This window comes from Theropithecus gelada, chromosome 4 (genome assembly GCF_003255815.1).
Source record: "Theropithecus gelada isolate Dixy chromosome 4, Tgel_1.0, whole genome shotgun sequence".
Taxonomy (NCBI): Eukaryota; Metazoa; Chordata; class Mammalia; order Primates; family Cercopithecidae; genus Theropithecus; species Theropithecus gelada.
In genome coordinates, this window is record NC_037671.1 from 54,672,201 (window position 1) to 54,686,914 (window position 14,714).

At 37.7% G+C, this 14,714-nt stretch overlaps 1 protein-coding gene across 3 annotated transcripts in view; it reads left to right on the plus strand.

The window, feature by feature from the left end:
- EFHC1 (EF-hand domain containing 1) overlaps window positions 1-14,714 on the plus strand; it is a 104,513-nt gene that overhangs the window by 52,131 nt on the left and 37,668 nt on the right. For all 3 annotated transcript variants that reach the window (XM_025381620.1, XM_025381621.1, XM_025381622.1), the window contains 2 exons: window positions 7,151-7,364; window positions 7,754-7,901. In XM_025381620.1, coding sequence (XP_025237405.1) covers window positions 7,151-7,364; window positions 7,754-7,901 — 362 coding nt within the window. The remainder of the gene's footprint in view (window positions 1-7,150; window positions 7,365-7,753; window positions 7,902-14,714) is intronic.

A 14,714-nucleotide genomic window follows, 5' to 3' on the forward strand; every position in this document is an offset into this window, starting at 1 on the left:
TACTCACAAACAACCTGGTCAAACATGATATATCACAAAAAGTTAAAGTGTTTGCAAAGGACTTCTATTCCTAGCCATGATAGACCGGATAATTTGGATCAGCCCTCTTGCTGAGGGGGTGTGTGTGTGTGTGTGCATGCGCGCGCGCACGTATGTGTATATGTATGTGTATGTGTATGTGTGTTACCACTTGAAGGTGCTGAACAACTAGCAAGATGTGAAGAATCACAGAACAAGAACCAGGGAAACAATGAGAACCACAGAAGTGAACCTGACATTTGGGGCCATTTTTCCGCTAGGCGCATTTGCTGATTTCAGAAGACCCACCTGTGAGGACAAACATTGGAATCTATTTAGGGCCTGTCAAAGGCAGAAGCTCCTGGTAAACCCTCTGTACTTCAGTCTGTCTGTAGCTAATCTTTGAAGGGACTGTTGTCTGTCTTTGAATTATAGTCCCTGATTGTCTCAGTTTTACAGATCAGATTAAGGTGATCCTGGATTCTAATAACCCCAGGTGACTGTCAGAAGCAAACAAATTCTCTGCAGATTACATCATTTTCGGCTTCAATTTATTTCTAGAATTTTAAAAATACAATGTAACAATATTAATAATACAGTGTTCAGAAACAAGACAAGATAATATAAAGTGACCAGAAATAAGAGACTATAGAATATACCTATAGGGACTTCAGATACTGGCATTATGAAACTTAAACTTAAGCCAGGAGCAGTGGCTCACGCCTGTAATCCCAACACTTTGGGAGTCCAAGGAGGGTGGATCACTTGAGATCAGGAGTTTGAGACCAGTCTGGCCAACATGCTGAAACCCCATCTCTACTAAAAAAATACAAAAATTAGCCAGGCATGGTGGCACGTGCCTGTAATCCCAGGTACTCAGGAGGCTGAGACATGAGAATCACTTGAACCCGGGAGGCGGAAGTTTCAGTGAGGCTAGACTGCATCACTATACTCCAGCCTGGGTGACAGAGCAAAACTCCATCTAAAAAAAAAATGAAATGAAATGAAATAAACCATTTAAAAAATTTAAAAAGCCTTTGTTTACCATGTTAAAGAATAAGATTGAGATTTTCAGCAAAAAATGAGAAATAAGCCAAAAAAGTCTGTTTCAGTTTTGAAAAATCATCACATTAACAGAATAAAAGAGAAAAATTAGATTTTGAAAAGCATTTGCTAAAATCAATCTGATTTAAAAATAAAACTCACATATACCCCTGAACCTAAAATAAAAGTTTAAAAAAGTAAAAAATAAAAGAAAACAAAACTCTTAATAATAAAAAAAGGAATAAAAAGGAGTTTCCTTAATTTGTTAGAGGGTATGTTGAAAAGTCTACTGCAGACAGCTTACTTAGTGATGAAATGTTGAAAGGGTGCTTTCTGAGATTAGGAACAAGGCAAGACTGCTATCACCCCTTCTGGTCAACATTGTTCTGGAAGTCCTAGCTGAACAGTGAAGCAGGAAGTGAATAAACAAGCATACTGATTGAGGAGGAAAAAATAAAATTGTCATTATCCAAAATGAACAATTGTATAGTACAGAAAATAAAGAATCTGCCTTCTGCATTAGGGAAGTCAATATACAAATAGCAACGAAGAAAACATAAAGTTAAAAAATACCATTTACCATAGCATCAAAAATATTAAATTCCTAGGTATAAATTAAATTCCTTAGTATAATATTTTAGGTGCTATATACAAAAGATATGTTACATACAAAAGATATGTGTTACATATCTTTTAGGTGTTACACACAAAAGACATGTTACATACAAAAGATATGTAACACCTAAAAGATATATCTTTATCATACAAAAGATATGTGATATCTTTTACATACAAAAGATATGTAACACCTAGATGTTACATACAAAAACACTTTAGGTGTTATGTATCTTTTAGGTGTTATATACAAAAGATATGTAACAGCTAAAATATTATTGAGAGAAAATTAAGAAGACCTAAATAAATGAAGGGATATACCATGTTCATTGGTTAGAAAATTCAGTATTACAAAAATATTTTCCCCAAATTGATCTATGGTTTAAAAGTAATTACAGTCAAAAAATCTAAAAATGTTTTTATTTTTACAGACAAATTGATTCTGTAATTTAAGTGGAGAGGCAAAGCACCAGGAATAGCCAAGATACTCTTGGAGAAGAGCAAGATCAGTGGATTTTGCTCACCAAAATATCACTCCATATTAAAAGTTACAGTAATTAAAACAACATGTTTTTGGTGCAAGGATAGACAAACCAATGGAATAGAATAGACACCCCAGGAAAAGACATATGATAAATACAGCACTGCAGAGGGGCTGGGAAAGGAAGATGTTTCTAATCAATGATATCAGAACAATTAGATATTCAAAAGAGAAGAAAATTTGACCTCCATCTCATACCAAAAGTGGCAATCAAGTCTAGGTAGATTGAAAATCTAAATGTGAAAAGCAAAACAATAAAACTTCTTAGCAATAAATAATCTTAACATTATAGTGGGGAAAGATTTATTTAGTGGGATACAAAAAAGCAGTCATGTTTTTAAAATGGATAAATGGCCAGGCACAGTGGTTCATGCCTGTAATCCCAGCACTTTGGGAGACCAAGGCGGGCAGATTGCCCCAGCTCAGGAATTTGAGACCAGCATGGCCAACATGGCGAAACCCTGTCCCTACTAAAAATACAAAAAACTAGCTGGGCATGGTGGTACATGCCTGTAGTCCTAGCTACTTGAGAGACTGAGGCAGGAGAATCACTTGCGTCTGGGTGGCAGAGGTTGCAGTGAGCTGAGATTGTGCCTCTTCACTTCAGCCTGGGTGACAGAGCGAGGCTCTAAATAAATTAAAATAAAATAAAATGGATAAATTTGACTACATTAAGATGAAAACTTTCTGTTCTTCCAAAAAACAGCATTAAGAGTGTAAAAAAAGGCAAGCTTCAAGTGGGAGCAGATGTTTAATACAGAAATCAACCAAGATCTTATATTCAGAATATGTAAAGAACATTCTGAAATCACTTAGAAAAATGAGCAAGAAACTTGAACAGGCATTTCACAAAAGAGGATATCCAAGAGGCAACTAAACATATAAGAAGGGCTAGGTGCAGTGACTCACACCTGTTTTCCCAGCACTTTGGGAGGTCGAGGCAGGAAGATCGCTTGAAGGCAGCCTGGGTAACATAATGAGACCCTACCGCTACAAAGATAAAAAAATAAATTAATTGGGCATGGTGGCATGTGCCTATAGTCCCAGCTACCTGGGACACTAAGGCAGTAGGATCACTTGAACCCAGGAGTTCAAAGGTGCAGTGAGCTATGATCCTGCCACTGCACTCCAGCCCAGGCAACAGAAACTCTGTCTTTAAAAATATGTACATATGAGAAGTTGCTTTGCTTCGTTAGTAACTAAAGAAGTGCAGATTACAATCATAGTGAGTTGCCTCTACCCACCCATCAGAATCATTAATATGTTGATGAGAATATGGAACCATAGGAACTCTCATACTCTTTACTAAGAGAGTATACCCACTTTGTAAAACACTGGCATAATCAAATATACTAGATTGTGCTAAGGGTGCAATATATGTGTACCAAAAGTTAAGAATGTTTATAATAGCATAATTCATAATAGCAAAAATAGACCTAAATGTCTACTACAAGAGACTGGATAAGTTATGGCATATTTGTGTCATAATTTGATTTCTGTTCAATGAAAATCAATGAACTACAGCTACTAATAACAACATGGCTGAATCACATCAACATAATTTTGAATGTAAGAATCCAGACACAAAAGAATGCATGCATATTATGTAATTTCATTTATATGAAGATTAAAAAGCAGACAAAACAAAACTTTATGGATGTCTGCTTTATAGCAAAACTAAAGAAAACCATACAATTCAAGGCAATGGCCTGTTCGGTGGGGGAAGGATAGAATATTGATTGGGAGGTTCTGTCAGTGTTCTGTTTCTCAACCTGGATGGTGGTTATATGGTTGCTCACTTCATTAAAATTCTTTCGGCCATACATTTTGGTATTTTTATTGTTGTTTTGGGGTTTTTTTGTAGTTTTCTCTCTGTGTTACTGTTCACAGTAAAAAAATTTAAAAGAAAGCCAACAGAACTATTAGTAAAGAAATAGTGGATATCTTCATGTGGGCAGGAAAAAAGAAGCGATATTCTGGTCATGGTAATTTTCAGATGTTTTCCCCTGACCTATTTGACGAAATAGAGAATGTATTCGTTAGACTCATCACAAAAGTTCTTGAGGAAGAAAGGGTGCTTGACAATAAGGGGAAAAGGTTTATGAGTGAGGTGGGGACTTCAAAAGAAAATATATGGAAATTCAAAAAGAAGGGAGTATGCTAGAGAAATGATCAGAGACAATTAAGTCCCATGGAGGTCAGACAAAGACACGGGATGTGTTCTGAGAAAACAATGTATACTAAGTTCTGATAGGCAATTGGTGCCTAAGTAAAAGTAGGCTGGTAAACTCTCTGGGACTGAGAGTGGAGTGCTGGCTGAGAAACTTGGCAAAGCTTTGGAAGAGCATAAGAAACATGATCTGAACTGTTATCATTAAAGCAGCTGAATGTCTTCCAAGAGATGCAAGACAGTACTATCTGTGGTGTTTGTCAAGAAAATATTACAGCCTCTGTTTATTTTATTTACTATGAGTGCATTTATTGTATAGCCTCTGATATTTTTATATGTGCCTTTTAATGCACAAACTATATTTATATAGAACATATGTTTAATTATTAATTCATTCAATAAATATTAAAGGACTACTCTGGGCTAGATATGGTTCTAGATACCAAAGGTACAGTGGAGAACAAGATAGACAAATATTTGCTCTCATGGAGCTTACATTCTAGTCAAATAAATACATTGTAGAAGGATAGGTAGTAACGTGCTGTAAAAAATAAAGCGAGACAGAGAATGATGGGAAAGGGGCTCATTTATATCAGCAGAATGGGGAAAGCCTCTCTGAAGAGGTCATAGCAGAGCAGAAACCAAAGGAATAGCTGAGGGAGCCAGCCAGGGGAATATCTGAAAGAGCTGCATGTAAGACCGAGACAGTGTGCAGTGAATGGAGGGCAAAAAGGTGGAAATGACAGGTCAGCAGCCAACCAGGGCTCTGCAACCAGTGGTATAAACAAGGCCAGAGGAATGGGCTGATGGGAGCAGTCCAGGTAACAAGAAAGTATAGATAACAAGCTGCAGAGAATTTAAAAATAAAACCAACTAAAAGTTGGTCTGTTTCTTCTTCTTATCATTTGCCTGTAATTCTAAACAACATCAGTGATACTCATCCCCAAAGGGATGGCTCCTCCGTACAGTAGAATTTCAGTTAATAAATGTAAAAGAAAAGTGGGAAGTAGAAAAATTATCATTATGCACACACTGCTGTAATCACGGTTGCAGATAAATCCAGCAATGGCTGCTAAAATTAGTGGGAAAACCTTTGAGGAGAAACGGGATTCCCATAATCTCAAAACATCTCCCGCAAGGTGTTTTGTAATTGCAAAGGGAAATACGGTAACTTTAAGGGAAGAAGTCCAGCAGAAATCTTAACCAAGTGATCAAGGTTAGTGTCATCCATAATAAGATATATTGACTTCATAAACTCCCTGGTATACACTAAAGACATGACATCTTTTCTGGGATACTTTTGCCAAAAATGCAAAAATGAGATGCATGAGGAACATTCAAGAAAATAATTGATCAGTAGTCTTCAAAAGTGTCAAAGTCGTGAAAGAGAAGGGCAGATTGAGGAACTATCTATCACATATTGGAGGAGACTCAAGAGAAATAATAACTAAATGCAATGTGGGATCCTGGATGGGATCCTGAAACAAAAAGACCATTTGTCAGAAACAGGTGAAATTTGAATAAGGATTGTAGTTTATTTATTAATGTCATACTATTGTTATTTTCCTGGTTCAGATAATTGCACTAATGGCTATATAGGATGTTAACCTTAGGAGAACCTTGGTGAGGGGAGTGAGAATTCTCTGTAATATTTATGCAGGTTTTCTATAAATGTAAACCTCATTCCCAATAAAGACAATATATTTTTTTTAAGTTTTATAGTACTCTTTCCTGCCATGGTAAACCATTACCATTGTCACCCCCAATGGCCCTGGTATGCCCCTGCTTAGAACTTTGTATTTTATTCTAAGTATGACAAGAATTCTTTGAAGGTTTGAGAGCAGAGGAGTGATATGATTTGATTTTTATTAACTATATTGTGATTGTTTAACATTTATATTTTTATTACATGGGTGTATAATCCAAATGATTTGGAAACTATTAGATGAGGGAATGATATGAGAAAATTATTTCACTAAGAGAAAAATCTAATGACTTCTTTAATAGATGAAGAACTATTATACAAACAATCCCATAGTCTTAATGAGAAGATGTGCTACAGTTACAGTATGAGTGGATTTTAGGAATAAGCAGAGCTGTATTAAGGTTTGTTGGAGCTCGAATTTCTTCCTTAGGGGTTGTGTAATCACTCTGCAATTTGATTTAGAAAAAGTCTTGTCTACAAGGTAGTTTCTCAGAATCACTTTCAATTCTTTGATTTTATATTACTCTTATCCCCTCTTTTTAAATTTTTTTTTTTTTACATTATGTATATACATTTGCTTAAAAAACAAAACCTTACTTAATCATCTTAGTGTTCATGAAGTTGAACATAATATCAGCCAACAGGTCTCAGCTAGCAGCCTGTGGTCAGAATGTAGCCCACATATATGTTCTAGTATACTGTGTTTGGGCTTCATGGTGCTTTAAAAGAGTTGGAGTCAGTACTTTAAAATCAGAGGTTTAAAATAGTAATCCACATTTTTATCTTTTGAAAAACTGAAAGATCTAGCAACATTGGGCCTACATTCTCACAAGGCAACAACTGAGTTGCGTTGGTGTGGCCTCCCTTGGGAAGCCTCCCTTAGATGAGGCATGTTCTTCCCAGAGATACCAGAGTTCCCCCATAGATGGTTTGTTTATATTGTAAGAACCCAGACTGCTTCATATATATCCTATACCTGGCCCCTGTAGGCATTTAAGTTTGCACATCTGCATAGACCATGAACCTTCATAATATCCTCTTTTCTTTACCTTTGTAGGAATCCCCCATCCCAGAAGACAAAGACCGGAGATTTGTCTTCTCTTACTTTCTAGCTACTGACATGATCAGTATCTTTGAGCCTCCTGTTCGCAATTCTGGTATCATTGGTGGCAAGTACCTTGGCAGGACTAAAGTTGTTAAACCATACTCTGCAGTGGACAACCCTATCTACTATGGCCCCAGTGACTTCTTCATTGGTGCTGTGATTGAGGGTAGGTCTAAATACAATCCAGAATTTCCTACTGGCTGCCTGAATGAGTTCTTAGTTGGAATTTAATTCATTTTACCCTTGTAAGAAGCAATTAGATTATATTACAACTGAGATAAAGCTACTATCCTTGTATATATGGTATAATGTGTTAATTGCCTTCCTAATCAATTAAACTCTAAGTTGATTGCATTTGTTGGCTACAGATGTCGACAGTAAGTTTTGTAAATACTGAGCAAATGACTGCATATTAGTATGTCATTTAAAGAAAGCTCATTAGTTTCTGTCATAAATGCATAACTGTGAATTTATCATAGGAGGATTAATACTATTTTACTTCTGATTGCGTGAGAGAACATCACCAAGCTAAGTGTACTGCTACCTTCTCTCCAGTATTTGGTCACCGGTTCATCATCCTTGATACAGACGAGTATGTTTTGAAATACATGGAGAGCAATGCTGCCCAGTATTCACCAGAAGCACTCGCATCAGTTCAGAAACATGTCCGAAAGCTAGAAGCGCCTGCTTCAGAATCAGAAAGGTATGTGTTTGATTGCTAGGGCTTGGCATACTCAAGATATTCAGGAAGTAATTCTGACTTTGAGTAATCACATTTTAGATTTTCCGATTTCTCTCACCAGGTGGGAATTATTAGACATAAACAGAAGGTTCCCTGTGTCAGTGTAATAACTAGTAATTTAGAACTTTTTCAACTTTATTTAGCAAATACAGTTGCCCCTTGAACAGTGTGGGAGTTAGGGGTACCAGCCTTTCTGCACAGTTGAAAATTCATGTATAACTTTGACACCCCAAAACTTAACTACTAATAGCTTACTCTTGACTGTAAGCCTTACTGATAAACAGTTGATTAACACATATTTTCTATGTCATATGTATTGCATCCTGTATTCTTACAATACAGTAAGCTAGAGAAAATGAAATTAAGAAAATCATAAGAATGAGAAAATTATTTACTATTCATTAAGTGGAAGTGGATCATCTTAAAGGTCTTCATCCTCATCTTCATGTTGAGCAGGTTGAGGAGGATGGGTTGGTTTTGCTGTCTCAAGGGTGGCAAAGCAGAAGAAAATTCAGGTATCAGTGGGCCTGTGCAATGCAAATTCTTGTTGTAAGAGGGTCAGCTATAATTATTAAATGCCTACTATGTGTCAGAGACTATCACCAGGCCCTTGGACTTTTATCGGTAAACAAAGTAGACAAGAAGTTGCCTCCCACGTTGAGTTGACCTTCCAAGCAGCACGAAATAGACAATAGCACAAATAAATTATACAGTATATTAGGTGATGAATGCTGTAAAAAATGGAGCAAATTAAGAGTAATAAGTGTTTCTGGAGAGTGGCAGTAGGTTGTGAAGGTAGGTCAGGGTATGTGGTTGTACCTTGAGGTGACACTGAACAACCACTTGAGGGGAGTTAGCTGGGTGCATTTCTGGAGGAAGTGCTTTTCAGGAAGAGGAAATGGTGCATGCAAAGGCCCTAAGTGCTAGCATATCTTACTTACAGTACTCAACGAACATTGGGAAGAAGTAGGCCAGTGAGGGTAGCTGAAATGGAGTGAGTGAGAGGAAGAGGAGTAGGAGGTGGAATTAGAAAATTAACAATGGGCTAGATTGTGTAGGACTTACTAGGTCTTTGGAAAGGTGCTGGCTTTTTTCTCTGAATGAAATGAGCCTTTGGGAGCAGGGGCATCTGAATAGAGGAGTGGCAAGATTTGACATATATTTTAAAAGAACTATTCCAGCTGTTGTGTTGAAAATAGATTAGGAGAGAGATTAGTTAAGAGACTATTGCAGTATTCCAGGCAAGAGATGGTGATGTCTGGGCCCAGGATGGTGGTATCAGTGGAGGTGGGGAGAAGTGGTCTGATTGGGATATATTTTGAAGGTAGCACCAATTGGACTTCAGACAGATTTTCTAGGGGATGTGAGGGAAAAAGAATAGTTAAGGAGGACTCCAAGATGTTTGGCCTGAGCAACTGGAAGGAAGAAATTGTGATCACCTGAGATGGGGAAGATGCGGGCTGTGGGTAGAACAGTTGCCTTCTTTGTTGGTTGGGGTGGTGATTTCAGTTCTGGATATATTGTATATTAGGTTTAAGACAGCCAAGTCGAGAACATATAGTCTGTTGGATAGGTAAATCTGGAGTTTGAGTGAGAGGTCTGGGCTGGTGATATAAATGTGGGAGTTGTTGGCATATAGTGATATTTTAGGCTGTGAGACTGGATGACATCTCTCTCTGTCTCTCTCTTGAGACAGGATCTCGCTCTGTCACCCAGGCTGGCATGCAGTGCTGGTAGTGGAATAATAGCTCACGGCAGCCTCAAATTCCTGAGATCCTCCCACTTCAGCTTCCCAAGTAGCTGGAACTACAGGTGCATGCCACCATGCCCAGCTAATTTTTAAATTTTTAGTAGAGACAGGGGTCTCAGTTTATTGCCCAGAATTCCTGGACTCAAGTGATTCTCCCTCCTTGGCCTCCCAAAGTGCTAGGATTACAGGCATGAGCCACTGTTCCTGGCCTGGATGAAGTCTCTAAAGGAGTTAGTGTAGATAAAGAAAAGAATGGCTCCAAAAACTAAGCTCTGGGGTCCACCAACACTTAGAGTTAAGGAAACTGAAAAGGAAAACCAATGAAGCCGGAAGAAAACCAAGTGAATATGGTGTCCTGGATGCCAAATGAAGAAATTACAGGTAGTTCCTTGTTTACATGGTAGCGTAAGACTGTAAAAAAATAACATGCAAAACAATTTTAATAATCAAAGGGAAAATGTACAATTGTTCTGTGCCCTTTAAAAATTTTTGTCACTGCCAGGCACGGTGGCTCATGCCTGTAATCCCAGCACTTTGGAAGGCTGAGGTAGGCGGAGCATGAGGTCAGGAGTTCGAGACCAGCCTGACCAACATGGTGAAACCCCATCTCTGCTAAAAATACAAACAAATTAGCCAGGCATGGTGGTGCACACCTGTAATCCCAGCTACTCAGGAGGCTGAGGCAGGAGAATCACTTGAACCCAGGAGGCGGAGGTTGCAGTAAGCCAAGATTGTGCCACTGCATTCCAGCCTGGGCAACAGAGCAAGGCTCTGTCTCAAAAAAAAAAAAAATTTTTTTTCACAACATTAAAAACTTTGATGGTTATAAATGTATAAGAACATGAAAAAATAGTAAAACTAATTTTTACTTAGCACACTGAAATTTAAAACATTGATGACATTAAGAATTAAAGTGTTTTATTGCTTTATAAAAACTTTATCAAAAGTGGTTTGAGCGACACTTGCCTACTTCTCATTGTGTAACTTATGATACAGAGTGAACATCTGTTCTATGCCTTGGTGAATTGTCATACTCCTGTTTAAGATGGATCAACTTCCAACATTTTATGATTTTTGCTTTCAATGTTATAAAATATCTCTTAGACTTCCTTTAATGAGAATGAAGTATCTCTGAGAGTTCTTTTAATGTGAAGCATTTTACAGGCATCTGGGATATCTTCATTCTTTTCATTACAACCACTTTTCTCATTTGTGTTGATAGGTTTGCCTTCACCAGTTTCCACTGGCTGCATATCTAGAGTCTCTTGAAAGGCAGCTGTGTCGACATTCCTATAGTCAGCTTTCTCTTCTGTAACTCCATTTATATTTGACTTGAATTCACTTCTTGCATCTTTGCTGTACTTTCATCCTTATTGGCCAATTCTTTCTTTTGATTATCCATTTTTGTAAAATACAGTTTGTGTATCACTGAGAGACGAGGAGGCAACATAGCTACACACTTTACTGTCTGCGTGAACTATAAAACAAATATACAGTGACCAGTCGCAAACAGACTTTGAAAGAAGTGATGTAATTGTCACTGATGGTGATATGCATCTGTTTAATTACATTGTGGATAGTGGACTAAAGTCCTGACAGATAAGTTTGTACTTTATGCAATTACTCATAGTTAATAATTGTGTTGACTGAAATTTGAACCATGTTGTTGGGGGAATGGATTATTTTACTAAATGGTGGTAGTCGAAATTCATGCATCTTGGAACTGTGCAAACTAAGCAATGCCTTCATATCGAGGAAGACAGACTTGATGGAGGACAGGTGTGCTTCAAAATTAGGGCTCAGCCAGGGACAGTTACTGGCTTTTCCCAAGAAAGAATTCCAGGGAGAGCTGGTGCTGTTAAACAGCAACTGTTTTTAAGCAACAGTGTACAGCAGCAGCTGAGGTTCTGCTCCTTGTAGAGTAGGGATACCCCCTAGGCATTGTGCCCAGAATAGTAGCTCAAAGGCAGTTCTGCACTCATATGTATACCCACTTTTTATTATATGCACATTAAGGTGCAGTTTGTACAGAAATTTCTAGAAAAAGGGTAGTATCTTCCAGGTGTTCATGTCGTTGCTATGGAAAGGGGTGGTTACTTCCAGATGTTGTCATGGCAATGGTAAACTGATATGGAGCACTGGTGGGCATGTCTTACGGAAAGCTGCTTCTGCCCCAGACCTATTTTAGCTAGTCCTCAATTTGGTCCTGTGTCCAAGCCGAGCCTCCAGAGTCGAGTCCCACTTCCAACCTCAGAATGATTCATTATATCAAATGGGGATTTAGCAATATTAAGGGAATTGGGGACCTTGGAGACCTTAATGAGGAGTTTCAGTGGAATGGGAAAACGGGGAAAACCTGATGGCAGTAGATTTAAGAGAGAGTGGGAGAGAGGAATTCTGGATCAGAGTGGAGACTACTCTTTTGGAGAGGTTTGGTGCAAAGGACAATGGAGAAATGGGGCAGCAGCTGGCAGAGAAAGTGAAGTCAGGAGAAGGTCTTGTTTTATTTTGTTTTTGCTTTTGTTTTAACATAGAAGAAATCGCATGTTTGTATGTTAAGGGGAATGATTCCATAGAGAAGAAAACATTGATAAGTGTGTGAGAGAGCAGGGAGAATTTCTGGAGTTTGTGAGAGGATGGGGTTTAAGTGGAGGAATTGGCTTCAGATAGAAGCACCAACCATTCACCTAGGGCAGTATTTCTCAGACTTTTGGGTCTCGAGACACCTTTATACCCTTAAAAATTATTGAGGGCCCCAAAGAGTTTTTATGTGTTTGTGTCTATTGCTATTTAGCATATTAGAAATTGTATCTGAAAAATTTTCAAATACTAATTTATTTTGAAAACAATAAACCCATTTCATGTTAACACAAATAACATAATTTTGTGGGGGAAAAAACCCTATATTTTTATAAACAAAAATTGAGTGAGAAGAGTGATAGTGCTTTACATTTTTGCAAACCTCTTAATGTCTGACTTTAGTAATAGATGATGACTGGATTTTCATGCGCTTTTGTATTCTGCCTGCTGTGATAGCCTGTGTTGTGTGACCTCTGGAAAACTCCATTGTGTACTTGTGGGAAAACAAGAGTAAAAAGATAAATAAATGACTAAGTATTATCACAAGAATAATTTTGACTTCACAGACCCCCAAAGGGTCTTGGGAACCTCCACAGGTCCTGGGATTACTCTTTAAAACCTTGATCTAGGGCAACAGGCAAAAGGCAGGCAGGATATGTGGGTTCAGATGCTGGTAGCTGTGTAGATATTGGAAGGCCCTTGTGATTGTTTCCTGATAGTAGTGCAGTAGAAAGAGTGAGGATAGAGGGAGATGTTGGAGGTTTCAGGAGAGACGAGAAGTTATGAAATGCTCTTTTTATTGAATATATAAATATCAACAAAATGAATATAAAATAAAATTTAAAACAGCATATATTAGCTACTTCTAAGAAAGAAAAAATATCCAAATATAATCCATATTCACCATGAATTGAAAAATGCATGTTAATTCCAGAGATGTTAAAAGGTTAAAAAAAAAAAAAAATTGTCTCATTTCATGGACACATCTTTAATTTAAAAAAAAAATTGCCTCAGGACTTAAACAAATATGATAGCTGTCCAGGAGAGTGGGAGGCTGAACGGACTGGAGAAGCATAGTTTGGTGGTTGACTAGCATTAAAGACCCACTTCATATTCATAGTCATATATTTAATTCTAATACTTCCCAAAAGTTTTTTTCTGTAATTATCCCTTGTTTATGCAAATACCAGCAGACACTGGAAAGCTTCTTGCTTCAGCATACCACTAATTAAATCATCTTTCACATTTTTTTTAAATTTAGTAATTTAAGTTTTTTAAAATGCAGTAATGAGGAAAAGATACCACTGTGACTCTTAGAATATGATATCAATAAAAATAAGGAGAAATTCAAATTTTAGGTTGCCATATGGATATGGTTTGTTTGGCCCCACCAAGCCTCATGTTGAAATTTGATCCCCAGTGTTGGAGATGGGCCTCATGGAAGGTGTCTGGATCCTGAGGGCAGATCCATCATAAATGGCTTGGTGCCATTCTCATAGGAATGAGTTCTCACTTGTAGTTCCCATGAGAACTGTTGTTGAAAAGAGCCTGACACCACCTACTCTCTCTCTCTCGCCTCTTCTCTTATCATGTGATCTCTGCACATGTCTGCTCTCCTTCCCCTTCCACCATGAAAGGAAGCAGCCTGACATTTTTACCAGAAGCAAATGTTGGTACCATGTTCCTTATATAGTCTTCAGACCTCTGAGCCAAATAAGCCTCTTTTTTTTTTTTTTTTTTTTTAAATAAATTACCAGCCTCAGTTATTTCATAGCAACATAAATGGACTACGACATGGGTTAAGAGACCCATTGCCATCCTCATTTTGATCCTCACCCTCCCTTTCTTCTCTTGTGATGGGTCAGAGAGATGAGTTAGGGAAAATGCATGGAGATGATAAGAATCCACGGTCACATCTTCTGTGTTTCCTAGCTATTCTGCATTTAGCTCTTGACTCACCCATCTGATAAAGAATCCTGCTCTAAAGAAATGCAGTTACAAATATATTTTGCCACTCATTGCAGAGAGTCATGAAAGGGGATCATGAGTACTTGTCAGACCAGTACTGTTTATGTCAATTGTCAGTTCCAAGATGATGAAATTTGGAGTTGGCCATTTGCTTTCTCTGAGCCAGAAAATTAGAATAATGCACAGGTAACTGAGTATTAACTTCATCTCCAAGGTCTTAAATTCTCTTTGGGTTTGGGGTCCTCATTGCAGTATTTGAACTCAGACTTAAGGACAGCAAATGCACACACTTATTAACCCACCCTCCACAGGAAATCCATATGTGTGAATAGCATAGATACATACACACACTTGTTCATATGTATTATTCTTGTTCCATTAACATGCCCTTTTGTGCGCTTCAGCTTCAAGAGGACCCTACTGTCTTACTCAATGATCTTTTTAATCTTTTTCTTTTTTACTTCCAGCTACTTTTC